The sequence below is a fragment of the Thunnus thynnus genome, chromosome 4, assembly GCF_963924715.1.
Source record: "Thunnus thynnus chromosome 4, fThuThy2.1, whole genome shotgun sequence".
Lineage (NCBI taxonomy): Eukaryota > Metazoa > Chordata > Actinopteri > Scombriformes > Scombridae > Thunnus > Thunnus thynnus.
In genome coordinates, this window is record NC_089520.1 from 20,146,944 (window position 1) to 20,167,423 (window position 20,480).

The 20,480-nt window shown below is 41.5% G+C and overlaps 2 protein-coding genes across 3 annotated transcripts; one reads left to right on the forward strand and one right to left on the reverse strand.

The window, feature by feature from the left end:
- Positions 1-99: 99 nt before the first annotated feature.
- usp49 (ubiquitin specific peptidase 49) lies at positions 100-11,594 on the forward strand. Of its 2 annotated transcripts, none has more exons than XM_067587326.1 (7): positions 100-2,021; positions 4,281-4,397; positions 4,498-5,969; positions 6,588-6,795; positions 7,945-8,053; positions 8,195-8,400; positions 8,504-11,594. In XM_067587326.1, exons 3-7 carry the CDS (start codon positions 4,563-4,565, stop codon positions 8,605-8,607), a joined length of 2,034 nt encoding a protein of 677 aa, XP_067443427.1. In that variant the 5' UTR covers positions 100-2,021; positions 4,281-4,397; positions 4,498-4,562; the 3' UTR covers positions 8,608-11,594. The 2 variants fall into 2 exon arrangements, with proteins under 2 accessions (XP_067443427.1, XP_067443428.1); XM_067587327.1 differs by lacking the exon at positions 100-2,021 and adding an exon at positions 2,039-3,291.
- A 663-nt stretch (positions 11,595-12,257) lies between these two features.
- tmcc2 (transmembrane and coiled-coil domain family 2) lies at positions 12,258-19,545 on the reverse strand. Its single transcript, XM_067587349.1, has 5 exons — positions 19,222-19,545; positions 16,810-17,205; positions 15,855-16,477; positions 15,032-15,167; positions 12,258-14,528 (listed from the first exon to the last, which is right to left on the reverse strand). The coding sequence occupies exons 1-5, from the start codon at positions 19,222-19,224 to the stop codon at positions 14,229-14,231; spliced, it is 1,458 nt and encodes a 485-aa protein (XP_067443450.1). The 5' UTR covers positions 19,225-19,545; the 3' UTR covers positions 12,258-14,228.
- Between the last annotated feature and the right edge of the window lie 935 nt (positions 19,546-20,480).

The window sequence follows — 20,480 nt, forward strand, 5'->3', positions numbered from 1 at the left end:
TACTTCAGATGTCCTCTTGGTGGGGTTGTAATCACCCGAAGAGATGTTACAGCAGGTACACTTTTAGCAGCAAGTAAAATGACAGATAATTATAGTTTTGCTATTTGGTTATCTTATTAGATATCTTGTTATGAGGTATTATGCTTATGTGTAATTAGTTTATCAAGAGGTCTAATCAGGCAAAATATGTGAAAACATCTGTAGGGGTGGACCATTGGTGTGCATAATATTTAAAATCATGTCTACCATATAACAATCCACTAATGTAATATGTATAATAATGTAAAACTCCATTCAGCTGAATTAATACCTTTTACTTCTGATACTGTAAATATGTTTATTTTGCTTATTGTACTTCTAAACCTTTACTTAAGGAAGATTTTGAATGGAGGACTTTCACTTCTGATCTTTATAATGTGTTATTGCTACTTTTTCTTAAAGGACAAGTTCACAATTTTTCAAGTTTGTCTTAACACAACAGTCAGGGGCCCATATGAACACTGAAAGAGGTTTTCCCCTGGTTGTAATCATTCCTCCTGTTCACACTGGCTATTAAAAGATCCCCTTCAAATGTGATGGAGGCCAAAATCCACAGTGTTTCCACACAGTCATTTTGTGCAAAAATGCATTTATGCGTTTATCTGAAGCTTATATGAGGCTTCAGTCTGAGTCATCAAGTGGATATCTGCCACATTTACAGTCTTTTTGTGTTTCCTCAGACAGTGTCTCCCTGTTGAGCTGCAGTGGAAGTATAGTAACAAAAATAAGAACTTTGGCACTACTTGATTTGACTAATTTTGACGATGGAAGCCTCATATTAGCTTAAGATAAACTTTTAAATACATTTTTGCATCGAAGGAGGCTTGTAGTTTGTTTTAAGACAGACATGAAAAATTGTGAACTTGTCCTTTAAGCAAAGAATCTGAAAAGGTCAGAGGATCCAAGAGGGGGAAATGTTGAATAAACTGGTAAAATCAACAAAGCTCTGAACTAATGTTAACATTTATGTTTTGTTCTTTTATTTATGACGAATTGTTTCCATTTTCTGAAGCTGTCAGTATGAGGTATGAACATGGGTCACTTAAAAACCATAACAATAAATTTGGACGAGAGGTTTGAAAACTTTCCATCCCGACTGCATGTTTTTCCAACCTGCAGCCCTGCTGGATTAATACATGGCACCAGTTTCACTCAACATTAACTTGAATAACAACGATTTGCAGTGATACATGCCCCAAGTCTAGATTTTGAAACAAGGCTCTTCCACATGACAGAGCTTCCAGATCGGATTTAGTCTCCAGTTACAGTCACAATAGTCCAGTCTGCTAAAAACTAAAGCGTGAATGAGCTTTTCCAGGTCATGTCTGGACAACAGACCTCTGATTCTGGTCCTATATTTGAAGTGATAGAATGCCGATTTCACAATTGACTTGATATGACTGCTAAAACTGAGGTCTCAATCTAGTATAACACACAGATTTCTTACAGTGGATCTGGAGTTATAAAATAAAAGATGCTCAGGTGGTCACTCACAGCCACTTTCCTTTTTTGGGGGGCCAAAAACAATGATTTAATTTAATTTGAGGAAACAATGACTTCATTTAATTTAAGGAAACTTAGGTGCATCCAGATATTGATTTGATTGATATGTTGCAGCAAGGAGCTTAAGTGGTACACATACTCATTTTTTTTTTTAAATCAGATTACCACAAACCAGCTGACACGGGGCGAACACGGGGCTTTCGGGCACACTGGGATCAGGGGCTCGGGGGTACATGTCCTCTTTGCCTCGGTTATTGTTCCATGTGGCCTCGGTGGGTGGACGGACGGACGGACGGACGGACGGTCCATCCTGCTGCCTGTTGTTCCGCCATCCCGCCAATGAGCGCCGGGCTGCCGCTGAGCTGCAGTCCAATGAGAGCAGCAGCGTCTGGGCTCGGATCGAGAGTTGGGTTGTTCAATCTGAGTGAGGAGGACAACAAGCAGCCCTGAGTGAACCGGATGGACGGACTCTGGCGATGGTAACGTTGCCCACAGTTTCCCCCATTATCAGATGTTACAAATGCAGTGACGAGCAGAGATAAGGCCCGGCGTTAATGTACACTTCATCAACCGGCTTTCAGTGATGAATGTCACCGGGGAGTTTTTAAACGGTTAACGGCGCAGTCAGTTAGCGCGCTAAGCTGCTCGGCGTTAGTTAACGTTGGCCACCAACAACAACCGTTACGTTAACTTCGATTGTCCTCAGCAAACGCGTTAGCCTCGTAGCTAACCATAGCTGCGGCTGCAAGCTAATAACATAAACGGTAGCTACTTGGTGCCAACCGTTTTATTTCTGTTTTAACAAAGTGCCTTTTTCGGTAAGACACAGCTAGGCAATGCTAGCCCCGTGCAGAGCTGCTGGAGCTAGCGGTTAGCGGGGCTAGCTAACTTATTGCTCGCCGGGCTGCTTCAGACCAACAAAGTTGTTGGATGTTCCTGGAGAGTGGCTCTCTGACTGCTCTTTGTTCTGGCTCAACATGGGGATGGTTGGATAAGTTAGCTTAGCATGGCGATAAGAGCCACCCAGTCTTGAACGAGACAACAGGCGTGAAAACACGGGACAGAAACAGTCTGGGATAAAACAACGTTTGTGAATATCACCGTCAGTCAGACGCGTTGTTAAATAGACACAGTCGGTTAACATGCACCTTCAATAGCACAACATAACAAACAACGATGTGGGCATGCTGCTGTAAACCAGTTGCACCAGTTTGCAAGTTAACACCGTCTTTTCAATAAAAATGTCAGTTCTGCAAGGAGTGGATAATTTATTTTGAACAAAGATGAAAACAAACAAAAGAATGGCAGCGCTGGTACTGGTGGTGAAGACAATTAATTAACGCTAACCACATCATTTAAATGGACAGACAGCCATTCCCCTTCATGTCAACATTTCTGCTTGTATTTATGGCTGTTTAAATGCTTTTAATATTGTCTGTATAGAAATGAGCATGCTGAGTTAGGTTTCAATCGAGGCTTATTTTTATTGAACACATTTAAACATCACCTGATCATTTCTGAAACTGCTTATTTGGCAATGCATTATAACAGCTACACTGTATTTAATTTTAATTGTGATACTTGCATATCACCAGTATGAACATCATCTGTGTAACTAAAGCATAACTGCTTTTGTGTTATCCAATGTCTAGTCAAGTCTATTTGCATATAACCCAGTGTTACACACAACATCTCAATGGGCTTCAGGGTCCCAAAGTAAGACACAGGGAAACCTCCAGAAAGAAAAACGTAAGCACACAGGGGGTAATAGGCTTTGACTAAAATCATCCTCTTACAATCTTACATGCATCAAGTGGTTTTCCACGCAGTGTACTGTTGCTGTAGCTCTATGCTGATTTGCTCAGTTAAATCTTTTCACCCCATTTTGTTTAGAGTTTTTTGTTTTCAGGCACATTAACATTTTCAGGGTCATTTATAGTTTTTAATAAGTTGTTTTAATTATAAATTGTATGTGAATAGTAGATTTTCAGAGAGCAGAATTTCTAGACAAGTTCACATTAGAGCTACGTCAATTAATTGATTAGTTAAATTAGTTGTTAAATTAATCAGCAACTATTTTGATAATTCTAATTTTGATAAATCCCTTTGAGTAATTTTTTAAGAAAAGAAAAGGTCCAAATTCTCTGATTTCAGCTTTTCAAATGTGAATGTTTTCTTGTTTCTTTAGTCTTCTATGACAGTAAACTAAATATCTTTGGGTTGTGGACTGTTGGTTGAGACAAAACAAGACATTTGAGGACGTCATCTTGGGCTGTGGGAAACAGTGATCAATATTTTTCAGCATTTTCTGACATTTTATGGACCAAACAACTAAGCAATTAATCGAGAAAATAATCGACAGATTAATTGATAATGAAAATAATTGTTAGTTGCAGCCGTAGTTCACATTACAACACAGAATAAATTGGATTGAGCTTCTTTTTTTTAAAAAAAAAAAAAACCTTTGTAAAGGATCTAATATTACACCATCAACCTGTTCTGGAGCAATATCTCAGTAGTGAAAGGTGTAGTTTTGTCATCTCAGCATATGTCTTCTTTGTATTGTTTGTAGACACTTTTCATTTTGTAGTAATGTTAATGGTGACCTGTCTCATCATTTAACTGAAAACCTGTTGAGTATGTAACTGTATAATGTAAGCAGTCTGCTTTTGTTGTAATTAACCAGGATTGTACTACAACTCTGCACTGTTTAATTTAATTTCATCCCTGTTTCTCAGAATGTTCCTGTGAGGGTCGGTGGTGACGGTGGGCATGGATGATAAAGCTGAATGTTGCTGTTGAGTTTTCTGTGATAATGTATTGTCCCAAACCCGAACAAGCCAACTACCTTTACAGTAAGCATATATTTTAATAATTAGTCCAACTGTTCACTTCAGTGGATTCTATTGTCATATTCTAATCTTATTTCATGTTTTCCTATAAATCCCACCTCAGAATGAGTCGCTGTTCGGTTACAGGACGTGTGTCCTATCACTGAGGCCACATGTGTATCTGGAGAGATGGATCGTTGTAAGCACGTGGGACGCCTTCGTCTGGGCCACGACCATTCCATCCTCAACCCACAAAAATGGCACTGTGTGGACTGCAGCACCACAGATTCAGTGTGGGCCTGCCTCAAGTGCTCCCACGTGGCCTGTGGACGTTTCATGGAGGAGCACTCGCTGAAACACTTTCAGGAGTCACACCACCCACTGGCTATGGAGGTGCATGAGCTGGATGTCTTCTGCTTTGCCTGTGGAGACTATGTACTCAATGATAACGCAGAGGGAGACCTCAAACTCCTCAGAGGGGCACTCTCTACTGTTCGGAGCCCAGGTAGTCGCTCACTACGCTCCTCGACTGGGGGGGAGTGCACCCCCTGGTTTGGGGAAGGTGGGCCGCAGCCTGCCATGCAGCTGGCCCTGCGTCACAGGAGGAAAGCTCTCCTTGGGAAGATGTTTCAGAGGTGGATGGGCAAACACGAGGAGCTGCAGGATCAGCGGAAAGAGAAACTTGAGGAAGCTAGAAGACAAAAGAAAGAGGTAAAAAGGAGACTCATGGAAGAGCTTGGCAATGTCCCTCCCAGAAAGAGTGCTAGGCTTCTTACTCAGGCGCCACGTTCAACCATCACACTCATTCCTCGCAAATTTCGCGACCCTCCAGAACGCCTACCTCCTCCTTCCAAGAAGCCTTCCCTTCTAACCCTGTCCCGTAAGGCTCCTCAGAATGGCAGAGCTGCTAAACTGAGGCGATACTACTCCACTCACACGGTAACACGCCGGAGACTCGCTCCAGGTGTCACCGGTCTGCGCAACTTGGGGAACACATGCTACATGAACTCTATATTGCAAGTGCTGAGCCACCTGCAGAAATTCAGGGAGTGTTTTCTCACTTTGGACCTGTGTGAGACTGAGGAGCTGCTGGCCAAGACCAATCACTCCCAGGGAATGAAGGGGGTGGCAGGAGGTGTAGTCAGCAGTGGTAACACAGCACTGTCAGGATGCCCTCTTGGGCGCATGGGGAAGGCAGGCAGTTGGAATTTGCCGGTGGGCAAAAAAGAAAGCGCCCCGCCTACCCCGCAGGCCGCCGAGTTGGTCCAGCCCAAGGAGCCTCGCTGCTCAACCCGCCAGCAGATGTCTCTGTGCCATGAGTTGCATACACTTTTCAGGGTTATGTGGTCAGGCCGGTGGTCTTTGGTATCTCCCTTCGCCATGCTGCACTCTGTGTGGAACCTCATCCCAGCTTTCCGCGGTTATGACCAGCAGGACGCCCAGGAGTTCCTGTGTGAGCTGCTGGACAAGGTGCAGCAGGAGCTGGACACAGAGGGGTCCAAACGCAGGATAGTTATCCCCATCACGAAGAGGAAACTTTCCAAGCAAGTGCTAAAGGTTCTGAACACCATCTTTCATGGGCAGCTACTCAGCCAGGTGAGACCATCAACTTAACTATGCTGATATGAAAACATTATAGTATCTCGGCTTAAATTATCACGGTATGCAATGTTAAACGCGGGGTATTTGCTTCAGAAAATGTTAAAAATTGTATTTCACAAAACAAAACAAGGAATAATTGGTCGTTGCAATGAAAAAGTTTACTGTTATAAGCACAGACTCGCTTTTCTTTATACACTTGTCCACACCAACAAGCCTCTTGTAGTTTGAATATGACACTCTGGACAGTGTAGTGTCGTTCAAAAATCATTTATTTTTAAGAGCAATCTGTAATTCTCAGTCTTGAGGAAAATGCACAAGAGGAATACATAGGGATGCAAATACAAGAAAATCAGGCAGAAGTTGTTGCATGTAATCATTATAATGACACATTAACACTGTCTTATATTATTTTTCCACTGCTACAATGCTTATCAACTGCTTTTTGTCTGTTAAAGACTCAAAATAAACTAGGACATGTATTGTCTTTACAGAACAGAGATCCATTTATGTAATCAATGAGCAACACAACTTTAAACTGGAGCGAATGAGTCCTGACCTGTTCTTCATTGTATGAAAAGTGAGATTTTTTTCTTCTTTTTGTTTACTTTTTAGGTGACCTGTCTGTCCTGTAAGCACAAGTCTAACACAGTGGAGCCATTCTGGGATTTGTCTTTGGAGTTTCCAGAGAGATACCACAGTGTAGACAAAGGCTCTGGCTCTACAGCTTACCAGCGCAGCTGCACCCTCACCGAGATGCTGTCCAAGTTTACAGAGATGGAGGCTCTTGAAGGCAGCATCTATGCCTGCAACCACTGCAACAGTTAGTACAATGTTTAGTGCAATGCAAAGCAAAGCCACCAGGTTTTGATAACATGTTACAACTTCTTCATCTCTCTTTTGTTAAGAGTTGCCTTCTGCAGCTTGGACTGAAAAATTGGAATAAATTAGGAACAAATTCAGGATGTCTTCCAGCCATTCAGAATAATTTAGATTCCCCAGACTCGACTGACTTATTCTGATTAAGCCCTACATTCAATTGTCTGATATACAGCTTTCTCAATAATGTGTGTTGAAAACATTGCACATACTTATGCAAATTAAGTTCCTTCTGAAAAGGAAATTGGACTTTCACTGAGAAAGTCATTAGTGCCAGGAGAAGCTCTATCTGAATAGCATGAATTTAAATTTTTTTGTGATTATGTGAATTTCTTTTGATTGAATTTGTCTTAAAGTCTTTATTTCAATTCCACTTCCACAAGAATTAAAAAATGTTCTAAATTGGGAGGCTGCATTTGGAGACATTAATTCAGTGACTGAGAGGCAGCGCCTCCAGCAGCGGGCCAACACTTCTCTTTATCTCCTCAGCCAATGACGAGCAGGGACTGAGGACAACAGCCGGATCCCTGTGCCCACACTTAGTCTGCAAGGGATTAGGGCTGTTCCACTGTCAAGTCGTCAAGTGCATGAGGGCTCTTTCGCAGACTTTTTGAGTCCTTTATGGACACTTTCTGTAAGTCTGCATTTCTGCAGACTTTGCCTGAGGGAATTACCCACAGTTCATAGCATTGTGACGTTAAATACGGGCTTTCCAGGGGAAGCCTGGAAGCGTTTAAAAAAAAAACATTATATACCATTTCAAGTCCTTGCAGCCTCTTGCACTCAAGCACTTATCAGGTGATGTCAGTTAAGTTCATTAGGGTTCAGGGCTTTGGGCTTAGGGGGGACATGGGGATCAGGCCAGTGACTTGCTGATGAAGTGAGAAGTGTTCGCCCACTGTTGACTGCCTTAGAGGAGGCTATGAGCCTTAATGAAAAGTCATACAAAATGTTTTCTTTAACTGTTCACAAAGTCTGGTATATTGTAAGAAAGAGTGTCACCTCTGCACCAAAGCAAAGCCTCACATCAATAATATGTATTTTAATTAGTCTACAGAATAATTTACCATCTCCATGTTTTGTGTTCTGACAGAAAAAAGACGGAAAACATCCCACAAGCCCTTAGTTCTGTCAGAGGCATGTAAGCAGCTTCTGATCTACCGTTTACCTCAGGTTCTACGGCTGCACCTCAAACGCTTCAGGCAAGTTTCTAGTATTTAAAACATTTTTAACTACAGCTTTGTTTGTTCTCGCTCTTTGTGCCTGAATACAGAGTGTTTTTGTAAAGGAGCATACATATTTATCATGAGGCTTGTGACTAACTAGTCCCTGTTGTACGGCAGGTGGTCGGGGAGGAACCATAGGGAGAAGATCGGCGTCCACGTGGCCTTTGACCAGGTTCTGAACATCAAACCCTACTGCTGCACAGGCTCAGGTCACTCTGTTCACAGAGGAGGCTACACCTACGATCTTTCTGCTGTAGTTATGCATCATGGTAAAGGCTTTGGCTCAGGGCACTACACCGCATACTGCTACAATACAGAAGGAGGTGAGGAAGAGGCCAGATCAACCTATGAAAGCCTGTGATTTAGTGCATGTATTCACTGTCATGTATTTACCTCTTCTTTTTTTTTTTGTCTTTTTGTCCTCAGGTTTCTGGGTCCACTGTAATGACTCTGAGATGAAGGTTTGCAGTGTGGAGGAAGTGTGCAACACTCAGGCCTATATTCTCTTCTATACCCAGAGGTCTGCCTAGGTACCTCTTGCTGTGATGTCGACCTGTACGTGGCAACTTAGGGCTGCATTTATGAAAATGTTCTCTGATGTTTTCCCAGATGTCATTAAACAATCACTTTGAAATGATTTACTAAAAAAAGATGGCAATGAGGGCAGTAGGACAGCCACAATCATGAGTCAAGGTGTAACAAAAAAAATTCTTAGCAGCTTAATCCAAATGAGAAAGATGAAAATTATGGCATAGATAGAGCAATTTTTCCAAGATAAATTGAAAGAATTTGTGAATTTGCATTAAATTTTTGTGGATTCTATTTGATTTTAGGTTAAAAACAAATAGCAAACCTTTTCATAAATGAGGCCACAGGTTTCTCTGCCTGTGGGACCAGCATATTGGTTTATGGCCTGAAGACTGTGGCAGCAGGTCCGACTCTGTCCTGCTGAACACCAAGTTGTGTGTCCATGTTTTTTAAAAACAATCAGGCTCATGTGTGTTGAGTCTGGAAACAACCAGGCGCTCTCCTGAGACAGCATTTTACATTGAAAGGCAACACAGACTCTGGAGTTTGGAGCATTTTATTCTCAGAGACGATCTCAGTAATGTTGTTAATGTGCGTTTTATATGTAACTGTACATTTGATCCAAATAGGGGTGTAACGGTACACAAAATTCACGGTTCAGTATGTACCTCGGATTGGGGGTCATGTTTCAGGACGATTTCAGTACATCAGAAAAAAAAGAAAGGTAGAATTAACATTTTGGTTTTTTCATTTTGAATGAAACAATGGCTCATTGGCCAAAACTATTACTGAAACAGATTAGTTGCTGCAATGGAAAAAGAAAACAAGTTCTCTGTTTCTTGCAAGGGCTGTAGTCAACCAAAGAAAAGCTTGGTCGACTGAAATCGTACATAATCTTCAACTAATCGATTAGTCCACTCACATCCACCATCATTTCTCTGCCTCTCGCTCTTTCCCACTCGCTACGCAAACACACTACACACTATGCCGTATTCCTCAACGGCGTTACGCTACCAATAGTTTCCCAGGCAAAGAGACAGAGTTTGACTCAAGTACTAGAACAGCGCTGCACAGAGACTCCCAAACGCTATTGATTTCCAAATGAATGGAAAATGGCATTATTTTTGGCATTAAAAAATATTTTCTTGGCCTGGCGGGGGGTTTGTTGTGATAATTATAGGAGAAACACTGATTCAGTACGTTCAATAAACGTTCAATACGGTTAGACCCAGCAGTCTCCATTAGGTTGGGCGAGTTCAAAGTGGTGAAAACAACGGGGGTGTTTTGAATACACCCCCATTTTCACGGGTAATTTGTTAGTCTGTCCCTCCCGCCGCAGGAAATAATGGATTAATCCTGGAAAGCTATTGGTGTTGTAGTTTTCTCCTTATGAAAGTAACATGGAGATTGTTCGACCAATGAGAATTTAGTCAGACGAGAACATATCGACCAACTAATCAACCAGTCGACCAGCAGACTACAGCCCTAGAGTAAGGACACCTGCTGACAGCTGTTTTATGCTGATTTATGGTCTAACTGTATAAAAAGTAGTTAAAGCTAGCCCCACCTCCAGAAGCTACAACAGTAACATGCTGCTTTCACACTGGCGCTTCAGCATTAATAATCTAATGATGTCATATATAATAACATATCAGTCAGAGGGACCAAACCACTACTTTTACTGCAATACTTTTTAACTACATTTTTCTCTCTCAGAACTGGTTCTTATGACGTGCCGTCCAACCACGTCATAAATCATATGTGTTTATAGTCATTCCAGGTGCAGTGAAAGCATAACATACAACCATGAGCGTGCAACAGTTAAGTGGGGCGCTGCCAAAACGTTCCAGGTGCAACTCGTGCTCCAGAATTATTGTTCCGCACGTCGGAATAAGTGGATTATTAAAGTAGAAGCTACCACATAACTGTAACGTCTATACCACGATGGTTCGGGAGGAATACACATACCGTTACACCTCTAGATCCCAATGCACTAAATATTATAAGAGCTACATCTTTCAACGCCATTGAATAATTCCACTTTGAATGAAAGGAATCTTGTGAAATAACAGACTGAAGTCCAGACTCTGTGTTGCTTCCTGTTCAGATTTTTTATTATCGTGAAATGTCAGTTAAGGAAACTTTTAATACTCATCCCTGTGTCATTTGTACTTCACCATGTCCTCTCCTCAACTGTACTGCTGTGACTGGATACTGTGTCTTAGGCTCGAGGCCTTGGTGTGCTCCCAGTGAACAGGACTAGTTTGTGTTTTTAGTTTATTTTGTAGTCATTCTATGTTTCACTTCCATGAAAAGAAGCAAAAAGTATGAGTTTCAGACACTTGATTGATTGATGACAAGTGATGGAAGCTGCACTTTTGAGGAGGGGCTAATATCGTTGGTCCTATCTTTGTGATTGTTCATCTTTTAGCTCCTGTAACGTCTTTAAACGGCAGCTCCCCCTGTGGTTTAACGGTTAGACTAGTCTGAGCCCGGGTTGGAGACACTGCACCTGTGTTTTACCTGCAGGAGATCAAAATGACTGAAAAGGGCAGACTGCGATACTGAAGAATGTGTTTTTGGGAGACATGGGGTACCCATTTTGAGTTTAGCACCTGAAAGCAATATATTGTACATCTTGCATCTTGACAGGAAATTAAGATAAAATCAGGAATTATTCTGCTTGTTATACAATGTTTTTTTTCTACTCTGCTGTTTCTATCAAGGTCTTTAGAATTTGCTAGGTAATCAAGAAAAACTGTTGTGTTTGATACGAGTCAAATGCAAAATACACTTGTGAACTCTATGTAAAAGTTGGAACAATCTAATGACGATGAATGTCTTACTTTTTAGTGGTCAGGTGTGGCCATGCCACTGGCTCTGATCCCCTTGAGTTCTGTCTTGTACTGTAAGAATACCTGTCATAAATGTAATGGTCTTATGGGTTTTGCCTGACAGTAATTATTAAAAAGACAAAACAAAATTGAAATGTTTTTTTGTGTGTTGTATTCATTTTTAAGGGATTAACTTCTCGAAAACATGAGTGTTCATTTTATCTCAGATACTTCTCGGTATTTTTACTTAATCAAAATGTGAAAAAAGATGGAGGAGGGTTCATTCAGGTTATGAGCATTTTGTAAATTGCTTCACTGGCAACATCTGTGTCAATAATGTTAAAGATGGTTACATACATCTTCAATCTACATGAATAGAAAAAAATGTGTTGGCAATCATCTTTTCACAAGTTTAGCTTCATAACTGAGGCAGACATTGTAAAGTAGAACTGAAATAATCCACAGGATTAGCAGCTGATCTGAAGCCTCCCATTAATTCTGCTTCTCTGATGCTGTCTTAAAGATTTGAAACCTAGAATAAATGTAATCTGGTTCAGACCAAGATGCTGCTGATGAGAGGGCATTAAATGTAAATAATCTCTGAAGATTATTTCTCCGCACTGCAGTGAACTGGTCCTCCATTCCCATTTTTCATTGATGTACCATGATGAGTTTTTTTTTTTATATATATACTGTAAATCTCTTCGTCTAACAGTCCTGAATGCATTTGATTGAAAACATATAAAGCAACAACAGATGGAGAGTGTGACATAAACCACAAAGTATTGCTTTTAAGATTTTATTAATTACTTCTGTTGGTAAATTATGGGACTGCTATTATCTTTAAAGTGAGACTGTGTAAACACATTCCTCCATTTACAAATTGAAAGTCATCTTCATATGCAGTTAAATGCACCATTGTTCGATTCAATACACTTACTTGGTAGCTTATGGTGGCTAATTAGCAAATGTGAGGTAATTACTGCTGTATAATAAAGTCAGTTGCTGACTTTCTTTGCTACTGTTATAATAGTTTAGCATTTTAGCGATTGGCATTTAGCATGATCCCATATCATCGTTTCTAGCTGCAGTGGCCACTGTTCAGCAAACGTTACATAAGAACAATTAAACTGTATAAGCACAAAAGCAGCATTGTGTTCTCAGCTAAAAGTTCTGTCAAGACTAAAAACTTAAAGATTGGCCTTTTGCCAGCAGAAATCTAAGGCAAAACCAGATGAAACACAATAATAAACTTGTCATTATAAATGTGCTTTTATGTAATTTGCAATTAAATATGATCAATTGCACTTAAAGATTAATGTGTTTCTATTTCAAAGAGCAGCTGTAAAGTCATGCAGATTCATGTTGATGATATTACTTGAACATATTAAACGTGTTCAATTTTCAGTTATTATCATTTTATCGTAAGAAGTGAAGCTGTAAAAAGTTTCAGCTTTTAAACTATTATTATTATTTCAGTACCGCTCTCTAGTAAGGAACTCCTTGTAAAGGGTTTAATCAGGTCTACCATTTGCTTTATTAATACTAATAAATCATTTACTAATATTTTCTAGAGTAATAATAAAACATTAATAAAAGAAAAATTTGGGTCACCAGGTTGTGAAATAAATGTTGGGATTTTGGATCAGATCCCTTATTAATGTCTTATAACTTACCATAGCTTTGGTAAACTATTTATTAACTATTAATACAGCCAGTAATTACAACTTATAGACCCTTTATAAAGGGTGCCTTATTAAAAAAGTGGCGCCATTATTTACAGTTTTAAGTTTTAAGATGCAGTCATCTCAGTCTAAAAACATTTCAATCAGAAAGTTCTGTCTCAGTAAAGAAAGATAAGCATATATTCAAAATCAGCCTAATATAAGAAATCATTTATTTCTTACATTGTTTAATAAAACAGCAATAATTATTTTTTGCAAACTGGATATAAACTTTGATACAATTTGACATGCCAGTTAATTTGACACTGTGGGTAGTAGCAGTTCTACAATAGTGCTTATGAAATAGCATTTATGGACAGAACAGATTTTACATTGTTGAATTATTATGATGAATTTTAACTTTTGAAAAGAGTTCATTCGACTTAAAAAAGAAAAAAACAGAAAGAAAAACGTGTCTAAAACTGTCACAGCTTCAACACCAGAGGAGATTGTGAGACAAACCAGGAATGACACCGAGTTGAGATACAACGAACATATCTGCACTGTGTTTCTGACAACAAAATGGCAGTTATAGAAGATTCAGTTTGTCATTAATGAAATGTTAACTCATGCCAGCTAGATGCATCTCAGTGCACATATGAGGACATGCATGAGCACATAACATTCATGAAAAAAAAAAACTTTTTCCTCTCAAATGTATTATAGCTTCAACATGAAGGTTACAGCGAACATGATCAGCATTTTTACAGTCTTTATAAGTTGCTCTGGTCCTTGTAATTCATGTATCATAAATAATTAGAAAAAGACGATCCGAAAGATTTCTTGCAAGAAAGTTTTTGGTGACAGCAATGCGATCAATGATTGGTCATCAACACCGATGAGATGATGTCATTTGTCACTTGGCAAGCAGAGAAATTTCAGTTCTTTGTCATCTGTAAACGCCTTTCAACGCTCCTGTCCGCTCCTCAAGCAAAAGTGCCGTGTGTAGTCCTCTGCCAGCCTAGAAAAAGTGCAGTGGCTCTCGTTCTATTTCAGTCTGAATCCTTAGTGGTGAATCCAGCTTCTGATTCTCTGCTCTGGTCCCTCTGGAGTCTCTCAGGGAGCTCAGCTGGGCAGCAGCCACGGCTCCACAAAGTCCCACTGCTTCCACAGGATGAACAGCAGCAAGGTCAGCAGGACGGTGGCGGCGACCCGGGCTCGGGTCTTCATCAGCGGGGTGATGAAGTTGGCCAGGGTGGAGACGAAGACCAGCAGCACGGCCATGAGCCCCAGGATGACGTTGATGAGTTTCCCCAGCAGAGCTCGAGCGTTGGCGTTCTCCACCCCCTCCAGCTGGACCACCTGTTGCTGTTGCTGCTGCAGCTCCAGCTTGGTGATGCGGGTCAGGCAAGACTCCACAGCCTCCTGTATTTACACAAACCCAGAGACCCGGACACAAAGAGTGACCACACATGCTGATTTATTTCCACAATAGCTTCAATTAAAGACCCTGAAATTTTATTTTCTTGATCAACCTCTTACTGTGAGTGATGGGGTCCAACATGAATGTGCTATTTTCTTTCAAAGTTAAGACAGTTTTGGTTATTTCACATGAGAGATATTGTGTCTTTGTATTTGTGTTTTTGTCTGTGCTCCTCTCAGTGGTTCGAAGTGGGCGGGGCTCTGTTGGAAAACTGTGATGTCACATACTTCCATGCACCAATCAGGATCAAACCTCATTAAACCACACCTACACAATCCAGCTGAGTTTTTAAGCATTAAACTCTTGACAAATAATACCTAAAGATGTTTTTTTTTTATTTAGTCTGAATATTAAATATCATAGAGAAAACAAATCAGATATGAATTCAAGTTTTCAGGGGCTTTAATGACTCCAGTAATATTGGAGTTTTTTAGGGTTTTTTTACCTGAATGTCTCTTGCCCTCTCATAGGACTGGTACGCCACTTTTTCCTCCATGCTGGCAAGTTCCTGTTTAAGGTTGGTCATCTCATTCTGGTGCAGCTCTGTTAAGTCATTCAGCTGCTCTTCAAGTCGTTCATACCTGAATATACAAAACCAAACACACACAAAGATCCTTAAAATTTTAAAATGCAAAGGATCGCAGAGAAATAAAACTTCAACTTTTACATAATGTCCATAGATGGACTTTTATTATTGTCCAAAAACAATTAAAAACACGTTCCTTCATTACAATGAGCATGAGCATTATTGTGTATTTTGAGTCGTTGGCACATATACCGTCCTGATACCGTAAATACTCACTAGTGCACTAAATTCATGACTAAGGCCCTGTTTACACCTGGCATTAACATGCGTCTCAAGTGATCCGATCACAAGTGAACAGCTCTAAGTACAGGTGTGAATGCACCCAAGACGCATTGGGGACGCATTGAGATCTGATCCTGTTCCAAATAAAATTTTCTTAAAACTGCAGTGCCCAGGTGTTTTAGGAAATTATATTGCTTTTTTAAAAGTATATATTGGTGACTAGTTTTTAAAAATCTTCAGTAGGAGCAAATGAGCTTGGGTCTTAAAGCCATGAATAGGGTCCTGAAGGCGGAAAGTATTGAGAGACAGACTACAGTATTGTCAGTTTTGGATTGGTTTCTTTGGATTTGTTGACAGTAACAAAAACGTCCTTACCCTTTAAGTGAACTACATTGTGAGGATGATACTGTACATAGATGCTTTGAATAGCTTGTAACTGTTTTTTGGGGGGGATCCGTACCTGTATCTTTCCTCTTGCAGGCACTGTGACATGTAGGAGTAGTCGCTCTGCAGCTGACCCTTCATGTCCTCGATAGCGTCCTCCATGTGCGCCTGGCTGGCCTTGATCTCCTGTAGGCCCTCAAGTAGAGAGTCCCAGGAGCTATGCACATGATGGTGGTGGTGGTGGTGCCCGTCCAGTCTGGGACTCCCCATTGTTGGCCCTAACATCCCCCCTCCTCCTCCTACTCCGGCACCACCAGAGTTACTACCTGCTCCGGAGCCGGACGTGGCGCTTGAGCACTCGTCGTCACTGCCGTACTTGGGGCTTGAGACCAGTGTGGCACTTCCACTCAGGGCACGGGGCGTGGGGGTGTCGTCAGAGTGGCCCCCGACTCCGTCCTCGAGCGTGTCCTTTAGGTGAGCGATGTTATCTGCGCTGCCAAACTTGTTCCTGATAAGACTGGCAAACTCTCTCGGCTTGGAGACCACGGCAGTGTGGGTGAGGGCAGACACTCCACCTTTGACCCCTTCAACTACTCCACCTCCAAAACCACTTATCCCAGCACGAACATTCGCCCCTACGTCTTTTAATCCTTGCTGCATGTCCCGCAGGACATCCTTAGGCTGCCGGGCCGGTCCATTCTGTAGAGAGGGAAGAGAAATGAGGAAGCAGAGAAGTGGAGGATCTCAAAGGTAGGAGAGAGGTGATTAGGTTTACGGGAGAGAACTTTAGGAAGATAGATGAGGAAAGCAGGTCCTGTAGAGAGTTAGGTGAGACACGGGATGATGCATTGGTTTAAATAAGTGTCAGGAGATGAGAATCATCAGTCTATATTTGGTCTGTCCTCACAACGATAGAGCACTTCTTTGAGTCAGTCATGAGATAATTATTCAAAACAGTCACAGTACAAAAACAGCTCCACATAAAGGTATCACCAGGGTTATATGGAAACTAACTGCATGTACACACTTACCTGTTCTATCTCCTTTAGCTTCTTGTGATAGTGCTCCAATTTTTTGTGCAAGTGTGCGATGGTCTGCGCTGACTTCTGGTTCTTCTTCTCAAACACCTGCTTGATCCTGGACGCCTGCTGTTTGTCTGCGTTGTGGGCCAACTTCAGGTACTCGGCAACGTTGTCGTCGCGGGCCTCCTGCTCCACGCGAATCTGCTCGGTGACCTTCAGGATCTTCTGCTGCAGGTGCTCCAGAGCAGCACGCGTCCGCTGCGGCTCGCCAGCCACTGAACCCTCAGCACCCCCGGCCATGACCCCAGACACTGTCCCGGCTCCATCCGCACTGATGTTACTGTCAGAACCTCCATGGCTGGTGGTGGAGGGTACGCCTAGAGTTGACACCTCGCTCTTGTCCAGCTGAGGGGACGAGAGGGCAGGAGGAGGTTATCAGGGATGGAAAGAGTACGGCAGCTACTCCAGATGAAGTACTGTTAACATGAATTACTCAAATAGAAGACACACTGCTTGTATTGAAATCTACTCAAGTAAAACTACAAAGGAAGCTCTTTTGAAGATTATTCTGGCACAGTGAAAGGGCCAGTGTGGCGTCCTGAATATAACTGACGGTAATTATTTGGCTTTTCTTCCTAAAACCTCCTTTCCTCACAGATTGGGTTATGTGGGAAAAGAAGTTAATCTCAAATTTAGACAGAATATCCATCTGGTGGCCTGTCTTGCATCTGGCGGCGCCTCTGTAATTTTAGGCTTTTTAAAAATAGTTAGGTGATATGTCAAATATCAGTATTACTTTATTTTAAGAGTCCACATTTTCTTTTAAAAAAATTCAAGAAGTTTCCTTTAAAAAAACTTGATGATTTAGAACTAATTACAGGGAAAATACTGTTGATAAAGAGTTCAGTTGGTACACTTCCAATTATTTTGTTTCATTCACCTGCTAATGTAACCCAGAGAGCCTTTTGATCAGAGCACAGCAGGCCAGGTGAATATGCAAAAATGAGAAATGTGTCCACAGACAAACATACAATTCAATATATATGAAGATTAAAGATTCCAATAATAAATTGACACAGTGTTTTCAAGGAAAATGTTGATAAACTCAACACAAAACCTCCAAAAATTATATTCTCAGAACTCAGAAGAAAGAGGTTTTTTTGGAAGATAACATAAAGTTGACATAAAGAATTAGCCAAATATCCTCTCAAGCTAAAGTAGAATTACTGATTACATTAAGGAAAAAGAGCACATAAAAATAACTTGCAGTTAGTTACTTTCCTCTGCTAGTGGTAATGCCTATAATTGATTTGGTGGAGGAATCAGAGAGTACACAGAAAGGCCATCATGCATTAATTAGATGATACATAATTATGCTGCTTCCTGCTCAGCAGAGCCTCAGACACTCATCTTCACCACAAACTAATTATTTTAAAGCATCTTTATGACAATGTAGATGATGATGATGATGATGATGATGATGATATTTTGTGTAAATGTTCATCATGTAAAGATAGAAATAAATTCTTATATCATCTGGATCAGTTTGTAGCTGTTAGAAAAACACCAGGTTGTAATCCCTTTAAACAATGAGCCCTCTGCTGACATATTGACGCATGAGGGGATCCCCTGGTCAGTACTACATTTTATATGTCTAGCTTGGTTGGCAGATGGCGGGTTTGTTAATGACCCCTCTGCCTGACGTCAAAACACTGTAATCAGACCCTGCAAACATGAGCTCAGGCGGACACATGACACCAAACATCTCATAGCGCTGTTCTAATTTCTCTGGACGGGACGGCGCAGGGATTTATTAGTATTTATTTGCGTGACAGTGTGATAGGATGAGCGCATACTGTAGCTCCCTGTGCCATCATATGAATCAGCCAGAGCGAAGCAAACCAGGCGGTGTTTTTTTTTTTTTTTAATAAAGTAGGTTACAATCGTATCGTAATTGAAAATGAAAAAAAACAGATGACTGTAGTCCCTGGTGGTTAATCGTCCCCTGATATTGTCAGAGATGCTTATGCAGCAGCTACAAGCGATGTCTCGTAAGTGAAGGGATGAAAACACAACAGAGACAACACAGCAATGGCTGATGCTCCAATTTAAAGGATGCCTTTAAAAAACAAAAGCACAGGGTGATGAATAAAGGCTTCTGGACGTCGGAGGAGAAGCAGGGCTGTGATGAAGATGGAGGTGACAGATGTGTATGGCACAGAAACGAGAGGACACACACACACACACACACACACACACACACACGCAGGATATACGTCTGTGCCGCTCACTCGGCGGGAGACACACACACACACACACACACATGAGAGACATGGTCGATGGATGTCAACAAGCGAGGATGCGGACACATGAGGATGAGACACAAGCCAGCACAGCGATAAATTAAATTAGAAACGTTACCATACTGCTTTAATCCAATTTTTGCAGTGCCATTGCAAGTCTGTGTTCGAGGCCCATCCTCCTCCACCTCCTCCTCCTCCCTCCTCCCCCCTGTGCACACCGAGGAGGAGCCCCCCTCCTCAAATATCTTTACCCTCAGCCGTTGTCTGGCTGACTATCACCTCACCGGATCCTAATGCTCCATTGTTAATACCATCGATATCTGCAGCCTCCCACTCCCTCTCTCTCTTTCTCTCTCTCTCTCTCTCCTTTGTGTCATATGCTCCCTCCGCCTCCCTCTCTTTCACTCCCCTACCTCTCTCTCTCTCTCAGTCTAAATGCAAACGCTAGCTGTCCTGCCCTATAATGGATGTGGGAGCTAAGGGACAGATGATGGAGGGAAATGGGCGGGAGGGGGGGGGGAGGGAGGCATGGGAGAGTTTAGCGCAGGCGTGCAGGTGCCTCTGTGCTGTTGAGGCCAGAGCAGAGAGGGAGGGAGGGGGACACAGAAGGGGCCTTTGGCAGCTAGGGCCCCCTCTTCATCCCCCCCTAAACCCCTCAATACAAACACATATACTCAGTGTGCGCTGATGTGGGGCTGCAGTGATGTGCTGCCAAAATACACAGTGTCTTGTCTGAACACTGACTCACTCTCTTCATTTCCCTTCGCTGCTCCTCACAAAGAAAGGATGAGTGTGGTATCACAACAACAGAAGCCTGATTGAGCAAATTAGGGCTATTTGAAAGCTTCAGATCTCAGTTTGAGCTGACTTGTGCATGTTAGTGTGTGTGTGTGTGTGTGGAGGGATACCCACCAGACAGACATGAAAACAAGCTGTCATCATCTAAGTAAAGGCAAACCTCAAATAAACTGAAAAGATGAAAAAATATGGCTTCCATGGGAGGGTGTGGCATAAAAAATCAAATTCCAGTCACTTAAGTGTATCGGTGGAAGTATTGAAATGTTTTACTTAAGTAAAAGTATCAATTCAGCAGTGCAAATTTTGCAATATCATGCTTAAGTGAAAATACAGCAGTATAATCATGAAGAATGTACTTAAAGTAAAGTAATAAAAGTAAAAGTACTTGCTATTTAGACACATTAATTATTATTATTAGTCATATTTCTATTATTATATTTGTTATTGTTGTTATTGTTGTTGCTGTGCATCGCTGTCTCTCTCTTTCTCTCTCAACCCAATCAGTCCAGGCTAATGGCCGCCCATCTAGAGCCTGGTTCTGCTCGAGGTTTCTTTCCGTTAAAGCAGAGTTTTTCCGGT